This window comes from Glossina fuscipes, unplaced genomic scaffold, assembly GCF_014805625.2.
Source record: "Glossina fuscipes isolate IAEA_lab_2018 unplaced genomic scaffold, Yale_Gfus_2 3, whole genome shotgun sequence".
NCBI classification, from domain to species: domain Eukaryota; kingdom Metazoa; phylum Arthropoda; class Insecta; order Diptera; family Glossinidae; genus Glossina; species Glossina fuscipes.
In genome coordinates, this window is record NW_023998417.1 from 14,224,090 (window position 1) to 14,236,221 (window position 12,132).

The 12,132-nt window shown below is 33.2% G+C and overlaps 1 protein-coding gene across 6 annotated transcripts in view; it reads right to left on the reverse strand.

The window, feature by feature from the left end:
* LOC119634658 (complexin) overlaps window positions 1-12,132 on the reverse strand; it is a 206,455-nt gene that overhangs the window by 81,908 nt on the left and 112,415 nt on the right. For 4 of the 6 annotated variants that reach the window (XM_038028926.1, XM_038028928.1, XM_038028927.1 and 1 more), the window contains exon 6: window positions 4,375-4,386. The exons of the other annotated variants lie outside the window; for them this stretch is intronic. In XM_038028926.1, the coding sequence (XP_037884854.1) occupies window positions 4,375-4,386 (12 nt within the window). The remainder of the gene's footprint in view (window positions 1-4,374; window positions 4,387-12,132) is intronic. 6 annotated transcript variants of the gene reach the window in all.

Below are 12,132 nucleotides of genomic sequence, written 5' to 3' on the forward strand. Positions count from 1 at the left end.
GATGGCGGACAGTTACTGTTCCGCTAAATCATGAAGAGTGTACCGCCGCCAAGTGTCAACAAAAACAATACTTTATTTTTTTTTTTTTTTGTTGTTTTCAGAGTACAAACTACATACTATTGTGGATAAAGTTTTTGAATTCGAATATCGTTGTTATTTGTTTTTTCAAGTTTGAACTTTTCCTGTTACAGAGAAATTGTTAGAGAAGATAAAATGAAAAAAAAAAAAAAAAAAAAAACCAGTTGAAGAGAGAGAATATAAAACAAAAAGGTATTTATACTTAAAATAATAAAATTATACTTTACCTCATTGTGGATAGCGTTGTGATGTTTTTATTTGTTTATTGTTGTTGTAGAATTAGTAGATGTTGTAGTTGTTATTGTAGAAGATGTAGTTGGAATAGTAGTAGTTGTTGATGTTGTTGTTATTGTTGTAGTAGTTATTGATGGTTTTTTTTTTTTTTTTTTAATTGTATTTGAATATCCGCAGATTGAGTTTTTTTGAAGGATAGATTTTATTGGATTTTTTGCGGTATGGTTGTTAGTAGTATTGAAAATATAGAAGAAGTAGTTATAGAAGAAGTAGTAGAAGAGGTAGTAGTAATGGTAGAAGTAGTAGTAGTAGTAGCAGTAGCAGTAGTAGAAGAAGAAAGTAGTAGTAGTAGTAGTAGTAGTGGTAGTAGTAGAAGAAGAAGAAGCATTTCAACATAATTGGCAAAAATTAGTTAGTGAAACGAAAAATGTAATTGAAAAAATATAAAAATCCATTTTTAGTAGAGAAAGAAAAAAAAAAAAAGAAGAAAATAATCAGAATTTTAATATAAATATTTTAAATACTACGAGATATGGCATTCGCGATGTTTCTCATTCTCATTGGTATTATCGATTTGCGATTTTGAACTAAAAATATTTAAGGATAATCTTATATTATTATTATTTTTTTCTTTTTTGCGATCATACGCGAATGCCGTTATTAATTTTAGTTTTGTTTTTTTTTTTTTTTTCATATAAAGCAACAAAAGAAATAATTTTGTACAGCCGCTCTCTTTTAAGCTTAAGATAAACAATTTAAGAAAAAATTTGTGTAAAGTAACAAAAGAGAGAAACAATCTCTACAGCAGTTAAAAAGAATGCCGGAGGAAAAGGAAGTTGCAAAACTAACAAAATAATAAAATTAACTTGAACAAAAATTGTTATTGCATTATTACAAGTGAAAGCGTGAACACAGGAAATAAGTGTAAGAAGGAAAAAGTTCTTTTTTTTGTTTTTGCTTTTTACTAAGAATGTTTGCTTATAAGACTAGCGAAAAATGAAGGAAAGAAAGAATAAGAAGATTCTGGCAAGAGATTTCAAGAATATAGGAGTACAAAGGTTTCTGCAATCATTAGCATGTAATATAGTGGTTTAGGTGCCTTCCGGGGGCTATAAGGAAGACTTTTTATGCAATGTAAAATATTTCTTCATTTCTTCATTGTTCGTGCTATTATATATAGATGTATAATGCAAAAGGACGGCTACAGATGGACGTGGCCTAAGTCAAGAACTTCAAGCAAAAAAAAAATAAAAAAAAAAAAAGAAGAAAACTTCAAAGTTAGTTTCCTTTACTATTTTCTTATATTGCATTTTAGCGGAACTATGACTACGGTTTTTAGAGATCGGATTGCCATTCTTATTCTTATCGATAAGTTTTTCGAACGCAATTTACATCCGTTCGTCCCTCTTGGCATGCATTGTTTACAATTCTATTATTGCTGTGACTAACTGTCCAAGTCTTTTATGTAGTGCTGAAACGATACCGTCTTCTAATAACTTTGGAAATTTTTCAAACTCCTTTCAATTTAGTCTGTGCACACCCGTGCCATGTTCATGTACGCTGTTCTGGTTAAAGTTTGCCTAAGATATTAGGATTTCTTGCAATAAAAAGGCAAACGTCTCGTCGACGGAAGTGTTATCTATTTTTTATTTAGCCATGAGCTTTTCTCAGTTATCCGGCTCCAGTGTTCCATATTACTCAAGTCTTCGCTTTTGAGTATCGTTTTTAATTCAATGATGCACTCCACCTCGCAGGCACGCATTTCTTCCGGTAGCGAAAGAGCCGTCTAAAGAAGTATAGATTGCATCACATCCGAAACGCGCAACATTTGTATGATAATACAAATATCATCTATCAGACTGTCGCCCGTTTTCGAAAAGTAGCTCTAATTGTCAAACAATATATGATCGATTTGGTTAAACTTGCACATCACAGGCTTAGGTCTAGAAAGGCTTAGTATTAGTAAGCTACGAATATATCCGCCTTTATTTTCCTTTCACGGAAAATTACTAAATGATGGAATTCGGCTCAATGCCTTTGCTAAAAAGTTTGTTAATAGGACGAGAATTTTAGCACAAAACAGAAGCATTCGGTGTTTCCGAACGCTTGCTTGCAAAGGCTTTTATTGCGAGCGAAAGCTACTACTAGATATGTTTTAATCATTCTCGTCATGAATGATATACGACTTAAACCACCTATGGATTAACAGTCACACAAGCACATGACAGAATGATAACTAACTTAAAATTCGAACAAAAATTCCAATCAACGTTAATCATAAAAATCAATTCAATGTTAAACAAAAGTATGTATGTATGTATGTATGTATGTATGTATGTATGTATACGTATATACGTATGTATACACAAGAATAGTGAAAACAAAACTGAGATAAGTTAGTGAAGCTCAAGCAAACAAATCGAAAAAGTTGTAAGATTTGTATATAAAATCGAAGCCAGTGTTTCTCGGTGTTCTTTATTGACGTTAATTATCAGTGGCTGCAGTTGTGTGTGTAATTTTTAGAGATCCTTTTAAATGCTTTCCGTTTCTTTCTTCTTGAAATCCTCAATACTCCTAATTGGGAAAACCATTCTGAAGTTAAATTCAAGTAACTGAATAGTTTCTAAAGGCATAATATTTGACTTGAAATGCGACTTATTTAGCTCTAAGCTTTGTGGGAATTAATTGAAGATTGTTTTTGCGGCAAAAACCCTAAAATTATTGAGAAGAATGGACGAAAATTGTTTCTTTTAAAAATCTCAATTCGATATATACGTATATATATATACATATATATGTAGACTAATTTTATTCATCATGAAAGAAAAGACTTCTAAGTAGAATTTCTTCGTCAAGTTAAAGGGAAAGTATGTAAAAGAGTTATATTCATTTGAGTTTTTAGATGCCACACAGAAGCCAGATGTTCTGCCGCCTAACAGCATATTAAGGCTTCTCTTTTTTATTTGCTCCAAAACCGTGAACCGTTCTTAAAATAAATGTCTAGATGAACATCAATGACCGGTGACCGAATCCTGGCAAGTTTTTATGACTCAACATAGTAGCTTTCGGCTCAGTCGACCGGAGTGCGAGTGGCGCAATGAAGAGTCGTTTATTAAATAAGACAATAATCCTGCGTAGTCGAATGCAGTTTTTCATTTTACATCGTTCATACAAAATGTGGGTCTAGCATTATTTCAGGGCGGCCTTAATTGCTACGTTAAGATGCAGCAAGCTCGTTGCTTTCTTTCGGGTTAATCGCATTAAACTTATATCTAAAGCATAAAATGCATAAAATATTGTGGATGAAATAGCGATAAGATTTACGTAAAATAATTGTGTTAAAGTTTGTTTTCCTTTTCAAAAACTTTACCAATGAATATTAAATTTAAACCTCTTTCTCCTAAACTCATTAAGCATTAATTAGCCATTGGAGATAGCTAGTGAATTATTGATATTGTTGCTTTTACATGCGATATTATTATTAATATGGCTCAAAAAAAGAAAAAAAAAACAAAAAAAAAATATATATATATATATATATACATATTTATGTAGAATAGTTTAATAATGCTTAAGCATATTTCTGTTGCTTTATGTAAATTAAATGCATTTAAGTGCAATATTGCAATTATTTAGGTGCATTAGCGTATTAAGGGTAAGTAAGTACTGTTTGCGCAGGAATAGGAATTTTAAACAATTTTCTGTTTTCATTTTAAATTTTAAATTTGGAATTTCGAAAATTATAATTTATGAAAAAAAAAAAAAACAAAGAAAATAACTTATTTTGATTAGTACCATGTATCTGATGAGGACTAATTTTTATTTTTATTGTTATTAAAACAATTTTTTTTTTTTTTTTCTTTAGATGCAATTTGTAAATTGACACTAAAGTTGGTGGTGGTAGTGGTGGTAGTGGTGGTAGTGGTGGTGGTGGTGGTAAAGATGCATTTATTTAAGTATTAAAATTGATTTTAAGAAAAGTAGTCTATATAAATGGCATTTTTAATTAACAATGCAAAAAAAAAAAATATTATATAAAATTTATTGAAAATTGAAATTTACCGCCTGCAGCACCTGAGGAGCATGATCAGAAAAATGAAATATACAAAATTTCATTAATTAATATTTATTTTATCAACTAGATTACTGTAACACATTAGACTTATTCACAAACATATATACATATACACATATGTACAATTATCAAATATTTGCATACATCTTTGCAAAAAATAAAACAAAAAAAGAAACTGAATTTCCATTTGATTTCACATGAAAAACCAGCTCTAAGTATTTTATTGCAAATAAACATTTTTACGCACATAAAATTCGATGGCATATCAATGACTTTAGATCAAATTTTATAATGGCTTCGGTCAGGTGTAAATGATATCTTTTGTAAACATATCGTGAATACATGAGCATGTACGAGAGAGCGAACGAGCGAACGAGCGAGCGAGCGTATCTAAGCAATTGAATATGATTTAATATGCAATTACTTGGGAGTTTGTTTAAATGTATTATTGAAATGTGCGGATGTGTAGAGAGATCCGCATATGAACGGTTTAGCTATTTATTATTCATGTCTAATTTATATTTTAAATCCATGTGTTTATTATGCTATGAAATTTTCGTGTTCGCTTCAATAGAATAAGGGTAAGTTTATTTTGTCACTACAACTGCGCGTCTGCGCTCCCTGATTGGGGTTCTCCTCGTCTCATATTTCAAACAAAGTTTATCAATAATTTGTGATCGCCTCTTGATCGAATACCTTATGCAAGTATTCTATTTACAATGATCAAACTTGATCAGTTTATCAATATTCGTTGACTTGAAAGTGGTAGCACTACAAGTACACCAAAGTGTAAAGGAGAAAAGTAATGCGAGCGAACCATTTACTTCGCGAAAAGTTGTCCAAATTTATTAAGAGCCAAATTTCTGAATTTCTGGAGAAAGTGCACGACATGTTACGACCTACGAACGATTATTTCGATAACTAATTTATAAAATTTATTGAACACTAATAAAATATGATGGTCGCAGTATCAAGAAGAAATTATATCCCACCTGGTAAGAAATTTTACACATTCATTTTGAAATAAATCTTGGCTACTAACCAAAATAGGTAATCTTTACGGACAATTATTATACGATTTGAGCAAACATTTCTTTAGAAAGCAATAATATTTCAAGCCTCTTCTACTCGACACCGGCAGTGATACCAAGAAAATACAACCTCAGCTGTAAGCTGACTCTCCGTATTGAAACTTGAACCCCATGGACGCACTGAATTGTTGCCCGCAATTCTTACTTACTCAGCCTGTCGGGGGACGCCCTCAGCGCTGGAAACAGACGTGACGTGCATGAAAATATGAATACCAATGCGGAGAAGACATTTTTCCGTTTTCCAATTTTTGCAAATTGTAGTCGATCGCCTGCTATTGTCTTTCCAATGCTAATGAAGGTGATGCATAGACACAGGGATATATATGGGAACTGTGAACGTATGTCACGTTGCGGATTAGAGTCAAAGGGAAATGAAATTCAAGTTTCGCCTCTTGTGCCAATTCTTTGTTTTTAATTAATTTCAAATTTAATTTGATATCTACATTTACCGCGACGACGCTCGATGATAATAAATTGAGAAGATTGGCTACTGTAGTTCAGCACTGATATAGCTAAGCAGCAATCAGGATTAGTAGAGCAACAAATTTGTTGTGTGACCATTGTGAGCAACGAATGAATTCATCCGTTTAAACGCCACCAAAGTGCGATTTCTATCGACAGTTTTTCTCACTGTTAAATGTCATCCGAACCTGAGTGACGTAGTTTACTTTCATTAAATTATCAACTGTTGAGAAATGCCTCCCTCCTCCTTTATGATCTAATATGAAATAAAAATTATTTCAACTTTTTGTCATTACCTTTTTCTGTCTTAAAGGTAAACTATTTCATGCATTTGCACATCATTAGAAAGTCATTAGGATTTGAGAACTATGGCGTTCACAAATGCCGTTGCAAGAAAATCCGCCTTTTTCTTTTTTTTGTTTAACTTGCAGATGCGCCTACACGTGCTGGTAATTCCTCATACACACGCCATTGACGCGCTATTACGCTTGCATTTTTGACATGAAGCGAGCGAATCATTACACACATAAACTCATTGGAAGAAGCGAAGAGGAAGTTTGAACGAAGGTAAATAAAATTTTTCACTCATGAATAGCTAAACGTAAGTGTCATTCTCTTGACATTGTGCACTGTTTTCTACAGCTGTTACGAAAAGGTGGCGTAATCATGCAGATGAGCACAATTACACGCACATATGAAAAAACATTGCGTAAACGAATTAAAAGAAATAAAGAAAACTTTTAAAATTGCCTAGAACGGGAACTTTTTTAACGGCCATTTATTTTAATTTAGAACTGAACCCCTTCTTTTAAATTTAAAAGAAAGCTGCTGAGCACGGGATACTCGAAAATGAGCTTTTGCTAATCCGAAACATACGCAGCCTACTAGATTCTGAAAATTCTGATTTCAAAATGTTACATAATGGACGACACAATTAACATGCACTGCTTTCCTGCGCTCTGTCATCCTCAAGTGTACGCAAAATACCAACGAAAGTTGTAAAGGTTGCTACGCAAGTACAAACGAAGAGGCTCACAAGTTGTCTGTTTGAAAAAGTGACAGTTGCAACCTTACGCTATACACCTATACATATAGTTATAGCAATATGGAATTGCTATATTACCTTTCCAATTTACGCGTTCCGCACCTATCGCGTGACATTCACAAGTGCATGTGTACGTTGCAGTGCATATAAAGAATGAATTTAGTGAAAGTGCACATGAGGTTTTTATGTGTCGGTGTGTCAATGCCATTGACAGGACAGGCCTATATATTCCTACATCATGTTCAGTATGTACATTGGAAAGCAAAAAAAAAAAAAAAAAACAAAAAAAAAAAAAATTGAAAAATGTACGCTTAAGAATGATACGAATGAGTATGAAAAGAAAGAGAACATTATGATGATGTTATTGATAAGTTAAAAAAAAAAAAAATTAAAAAAATTGTTTTTTTAAATTACGTAGAAATATATATAATAAAAAGCTTTCCTCGTTTGGTTTTGCCTTTTAATGTTCTCTCCTCTATACAACAACAGTTTAAATGCATGTGCGATAAGTTTTTGATAATGACGTACTCAAGTACATCCGTGAGTTTCGTGTAATTTTTTTAATGGGATTTGCATGTAGACAGAGAATTTACAAAATGCTGCCATACAATGTTAATGAGGTTTTTCGGTTTATATTTCGGTACATTTGTCATTTATTTTGCTCCAAACGAGAAATTTCATTTCCTTTCAGTATTTTCGAGTGCCGTGCCTCTCTTCCTTGTCCGTTCTTACTCTGCTACACGGTCGAGCTTAACTTGAACATTTTCATATCAAAACTTAACATATTTTTCATACGCAATTAAATCTTTACGTTAATCTATATTTGCACTGTGTAACTGTGTGTGTGCTTTGCAACGTTATTAATGATTTCTTGTAACATTTTATCTGAAACTTTATTACATCAGAAACGCAGGGCTATTCTTCACTAGCAGTTTTGAGTACATTTTTTCCACTGGAAAAATGCAAAACCCGGGCTACGTTAAACACGTCTTAATACATAACGTTTTTCGCAACTTTAAGGGACTTGGCGGTTGGCAGTTGCGAAATAAAGAAATTGGTCGGTATAGGTACTAAAATCGAAAGGCATTGAAAGGCGATCTTTCATGTATGAGCAGTTTCTCCTAGAAGCAGGTACAGTTTTCTGCAAAGCATTACGAATATGGGTCAACATTGAATGAATTCGCTCAAACAGTAACGAATCGTCCTGGTTTACGCTTTGCACATAGTGCGGTGATAGTCCATTAACCCAACAAAATCATCATCGCACAACATATGACGCAAACATTAGTAGGGCTGAAGCGAAATTAGCACCAAACACTGAACATTACCAGACCTTCTTTATCTTCATCACAATTTGGTTCTTGCGTAGCCAATGTAAGTGACAATGACTCTAGTGTTAGATAATATCATTAGTTTAAGTACACTAGCTCTGAACGTCTGAACGTTCATCAACATGAGGGATCAGTTAATCTTATCACATTCTTGTAATCCATATGCGTACGCGTTGCAAAGTCCATGAATAACTTATATATTCTCAAACTCCTTTTGTAGGAAAAAACAATAAATCAGTCCGCTAACCACCTAAGAATTCAGCATTGGCGAGTAAATTGTACGAAAATGAAATTTGTCTTAAAATCGAACTTGTTTTTGTACCCCTTGCACATAGAAAACAGACCAATGTGGGAAACTTTCGCACTGCAAGTGGGTCTAACAAGTTTTTATCTCAAGTCTTCGATAGATGCGCTGAGTGAACGGATTACTGGGCATGGTATTAATGTATTTCCTTTTTGCAAGGCTTATTTCAACTTTCAGCCATTGCAAGAGGAGTCTTTATCGACGCGCCGTTTTGATTGTCGCATTTCAAGGAACGGCAAACAAAATGTTGAATCTTACAACACAACACGAATTATATGTTATGATCGTGTTGGTGAAGAGCCTGTCGCTGTTGCTTACATCCCTTATTTAGTAAATGCGTTAGTAGCTAGTGGAACCAAACGTAGGCCAGATGAGCCCATTATGCGTACGTAAATTTAGTTTTGTTTCTTCTGTATGTGAAAAGTCTCGACAAAGGTGCACACTACACACACTCAATGATACTGAAAGGTTTTACTTCTCTTAAATTTTGGTTTTTTTTATCCGATTCATTTTGTTTGTTTGTTTGTGTATTTTCGATTTTCATTACTTCCGATAATATTAGTTTGATTTTCTTTTCTAGCTATAGTCGTTAATCATTTATTTACGTGATTTCACAACCGACTACCAATTGTGTGATAAATATGAAAAAAAAAACAGGTGTACGGATAATAGCAAAACTTACTTTTCTGCGGGACAAGATAACGGATAACAATACAAACGCACACAAACTTATTTTTATAGTGAAAAGTTGTTTGGTGTCATCACAGTTTACTATGGATTTATCAGTAATCTTACCTGAAAGTAGAAGAAAAAATGAAAAATTAAACTTTTATGTAAACAAATTTCGAAGGTCATAAATTATATCTATATCTATATATATGTATATATATATATATATATATATATATATAGTATATATTACTATTTTACAGGTAAGGCATTTAAATAAAAAGGTCAAACGTTAGCCAAGTTAAGGTTGAGTTTGAGTAAAAACCAATACACATGAAATTGTCGAAAACTGTAATTAATCTTCGGTCGGAAAATAATTTTCTGTTCGGCAAACTTTTTTTTACTTTGTATTCTGCTCTTTCTGAACACTTCATTATTCAAGACTGTCAGCGCCGGAGCGAATTGCTTGCCATTGCACTGTATGGGAAGGTATCTTGTATTCGGGTCTGCGCTTAAAACAATCATTTTTGCTTTTTTCTTATCAAGATGATTATAAGTATTTAATTTAGGTGTGAAAGTGTAATTTGTTGTCTTTCCGCTTTCACTTTCGCCTTGCCGTACTCGATGAAAAATTGTTTATGCGCATTTCAGTTTAATTTGCCTTTGCTTATTTTCGTCTTATCAATAATGGCTGCTTCACTTTGTCCTTAAAGTAAATAACGCAAATAAACACATGGGCGGAGGGACGGCCGCTCTCTTACATAACTCTATTTTATTATAAATTGAACTTTTCTAATTGAAATGCGAAAAGTGCGCTTCTTCTTTTTTTCCCCACCCCCCAAAACAGCAATTAATACGTTTCACTTTTTTATTTGATTTACACAAATATAATATGACTTGTGAAGTAAGTATTCAAGTACACGCTTTAGTTAGCTAGCACTGACAAGCATTCATAACAACGCATACATACGCCTTTGGTATTTACCTAAATCTAATCAATCGCAATAATCAGTAAAAATTAGAACGACATCTACTTTTGAAGCAAATTGAATTTTGATACACGAAACGTTTCAGGCGGAATAATAAATAGTACGTAACAGATGTGCGTTTTCCCTGCCGCCGCTCGGCAATCGGGTATATCAGTTAGCCTTATTAACAAAATGATGTGCAGTGTGCTCCTATCGTAAACAATCGATTATGGTCGTTTCGCAATTTGCATCAGCTCGACTTTTTAACGTATTTTCGATGTTTTTTTTCTTCTTTTTTTAATCTCCCGCATAAGTACTTACATATGTAGCTGTCAGTGTTAGAGTATTTTTGTTTAATTAATGTGTGCAAATACATATGTGAAATTATGACTGACTGAATAAATGAGTGAATAATAACGCGCTATAATTAATAAAAAGAATATCTGTGTTGTACATACATGTCGTACCTAATGTGTACAGTTGGTAATAATGCGGCAGCAGCAGGAGCAACAGCAGCAGTAGCAGCAGCAGCAGCTGCTGCTCAACGTATATTATGTTTGTATAACAATTTTAATTAAATTTTAATGAATAAATAATAAAATTCAATGCAACATTAGCACAAACGTATAGAAATTGCTCTGCATCGCTCCTCCTCTCCGCGCTTATGGAACCATTCAAACATTTTTGTATAGATTCTCTTTTTATTTTGTACATTTACAAAATAATCAAGTAGAAGAAGTATTTCATCAAGATTAATTAAAAAGTATTAAATTACATTTTTCAGGACCAGATTAAAAAAGAATCAAAAGAGAAAAATTTGCTGCACACTTGAAGAAAGAAATTCAAAGCTTTTTTTTTTGCTTTTTTGTTAACAATAAAAATTTGGCAAAACAAGACCAAACTATTTGTTTAAAGCTATATACATTGTTCCATCGATCGATAGAATTGTCATCCAACTTTTACCAGCCAAAAATATCTACTAGGGTCCTTTAAGATATTTATATAATAGATATATGATTGGCTTAAGTTCGTTCGGGTGGTCTGCCATCAATATCAAAATTTGATGGTCAGAGTCGTTTGAGTAAACTGGCAATGGGTGCTCCCCAACGAAATGGGAAAGGATTTTTATGGTGTAACGAAGAGAAACTCATAACCTACAGCCCCTTTTTTTTCTTCGAAAAAGAATACATAGGAACGTCAAAGTGAAAGGTGTGCACGATAGACAAAGTCGATCCCAATGGAAGGACTACTCGCTCTTTGAGTCAATCAAGGAATTAATTCATTTCCTCACATCACTATAAGAAATAAAGCGTTGATCGCATAAACGTAAGGCTGCTTTACATTATGCTATATTGGTACAGCGAAAGCAGAGGAAACCAGATAGAGATAGAAGGTGAATAATCGCTCATTTCGGATGTGTCTTCGCCTTTAAATTTTCTGGCCCAATTGCCTCAAAGTCTCTCTCTTGTTGATTCGAATTACGATAGAAGTGCATCTGGGATGCATGTTAAACTACTTCTGCTTAGCATTTTTCCATCAAAGAGTAGAATACCATTACCCTGCAAAACGACAGCTGTTCAGATAGAATTTCTTTCATGAACTCAATTTATAAGGCAGTCACCACTCTACTTAGATTCCTGGGTGCATTGAAAACAGTGGAATCAAGTTATTAGTCGAGCTTTTGAAAATTCATCATTCTTCTGGCCTTGTTATCAGTCAAAGTGAAATAAATGGAAGTGTCCTTGAGGCGTCCACACTTTCATGTTAAGCAGTAGATTGTGAAAAGTTTCCATGTCGAAAGAAAGTAGCGAAGGGCCCAATCCCCTTATCTTTACGACACTCAAACTACGGTATTTTCATGGTTTTCTTTACAAC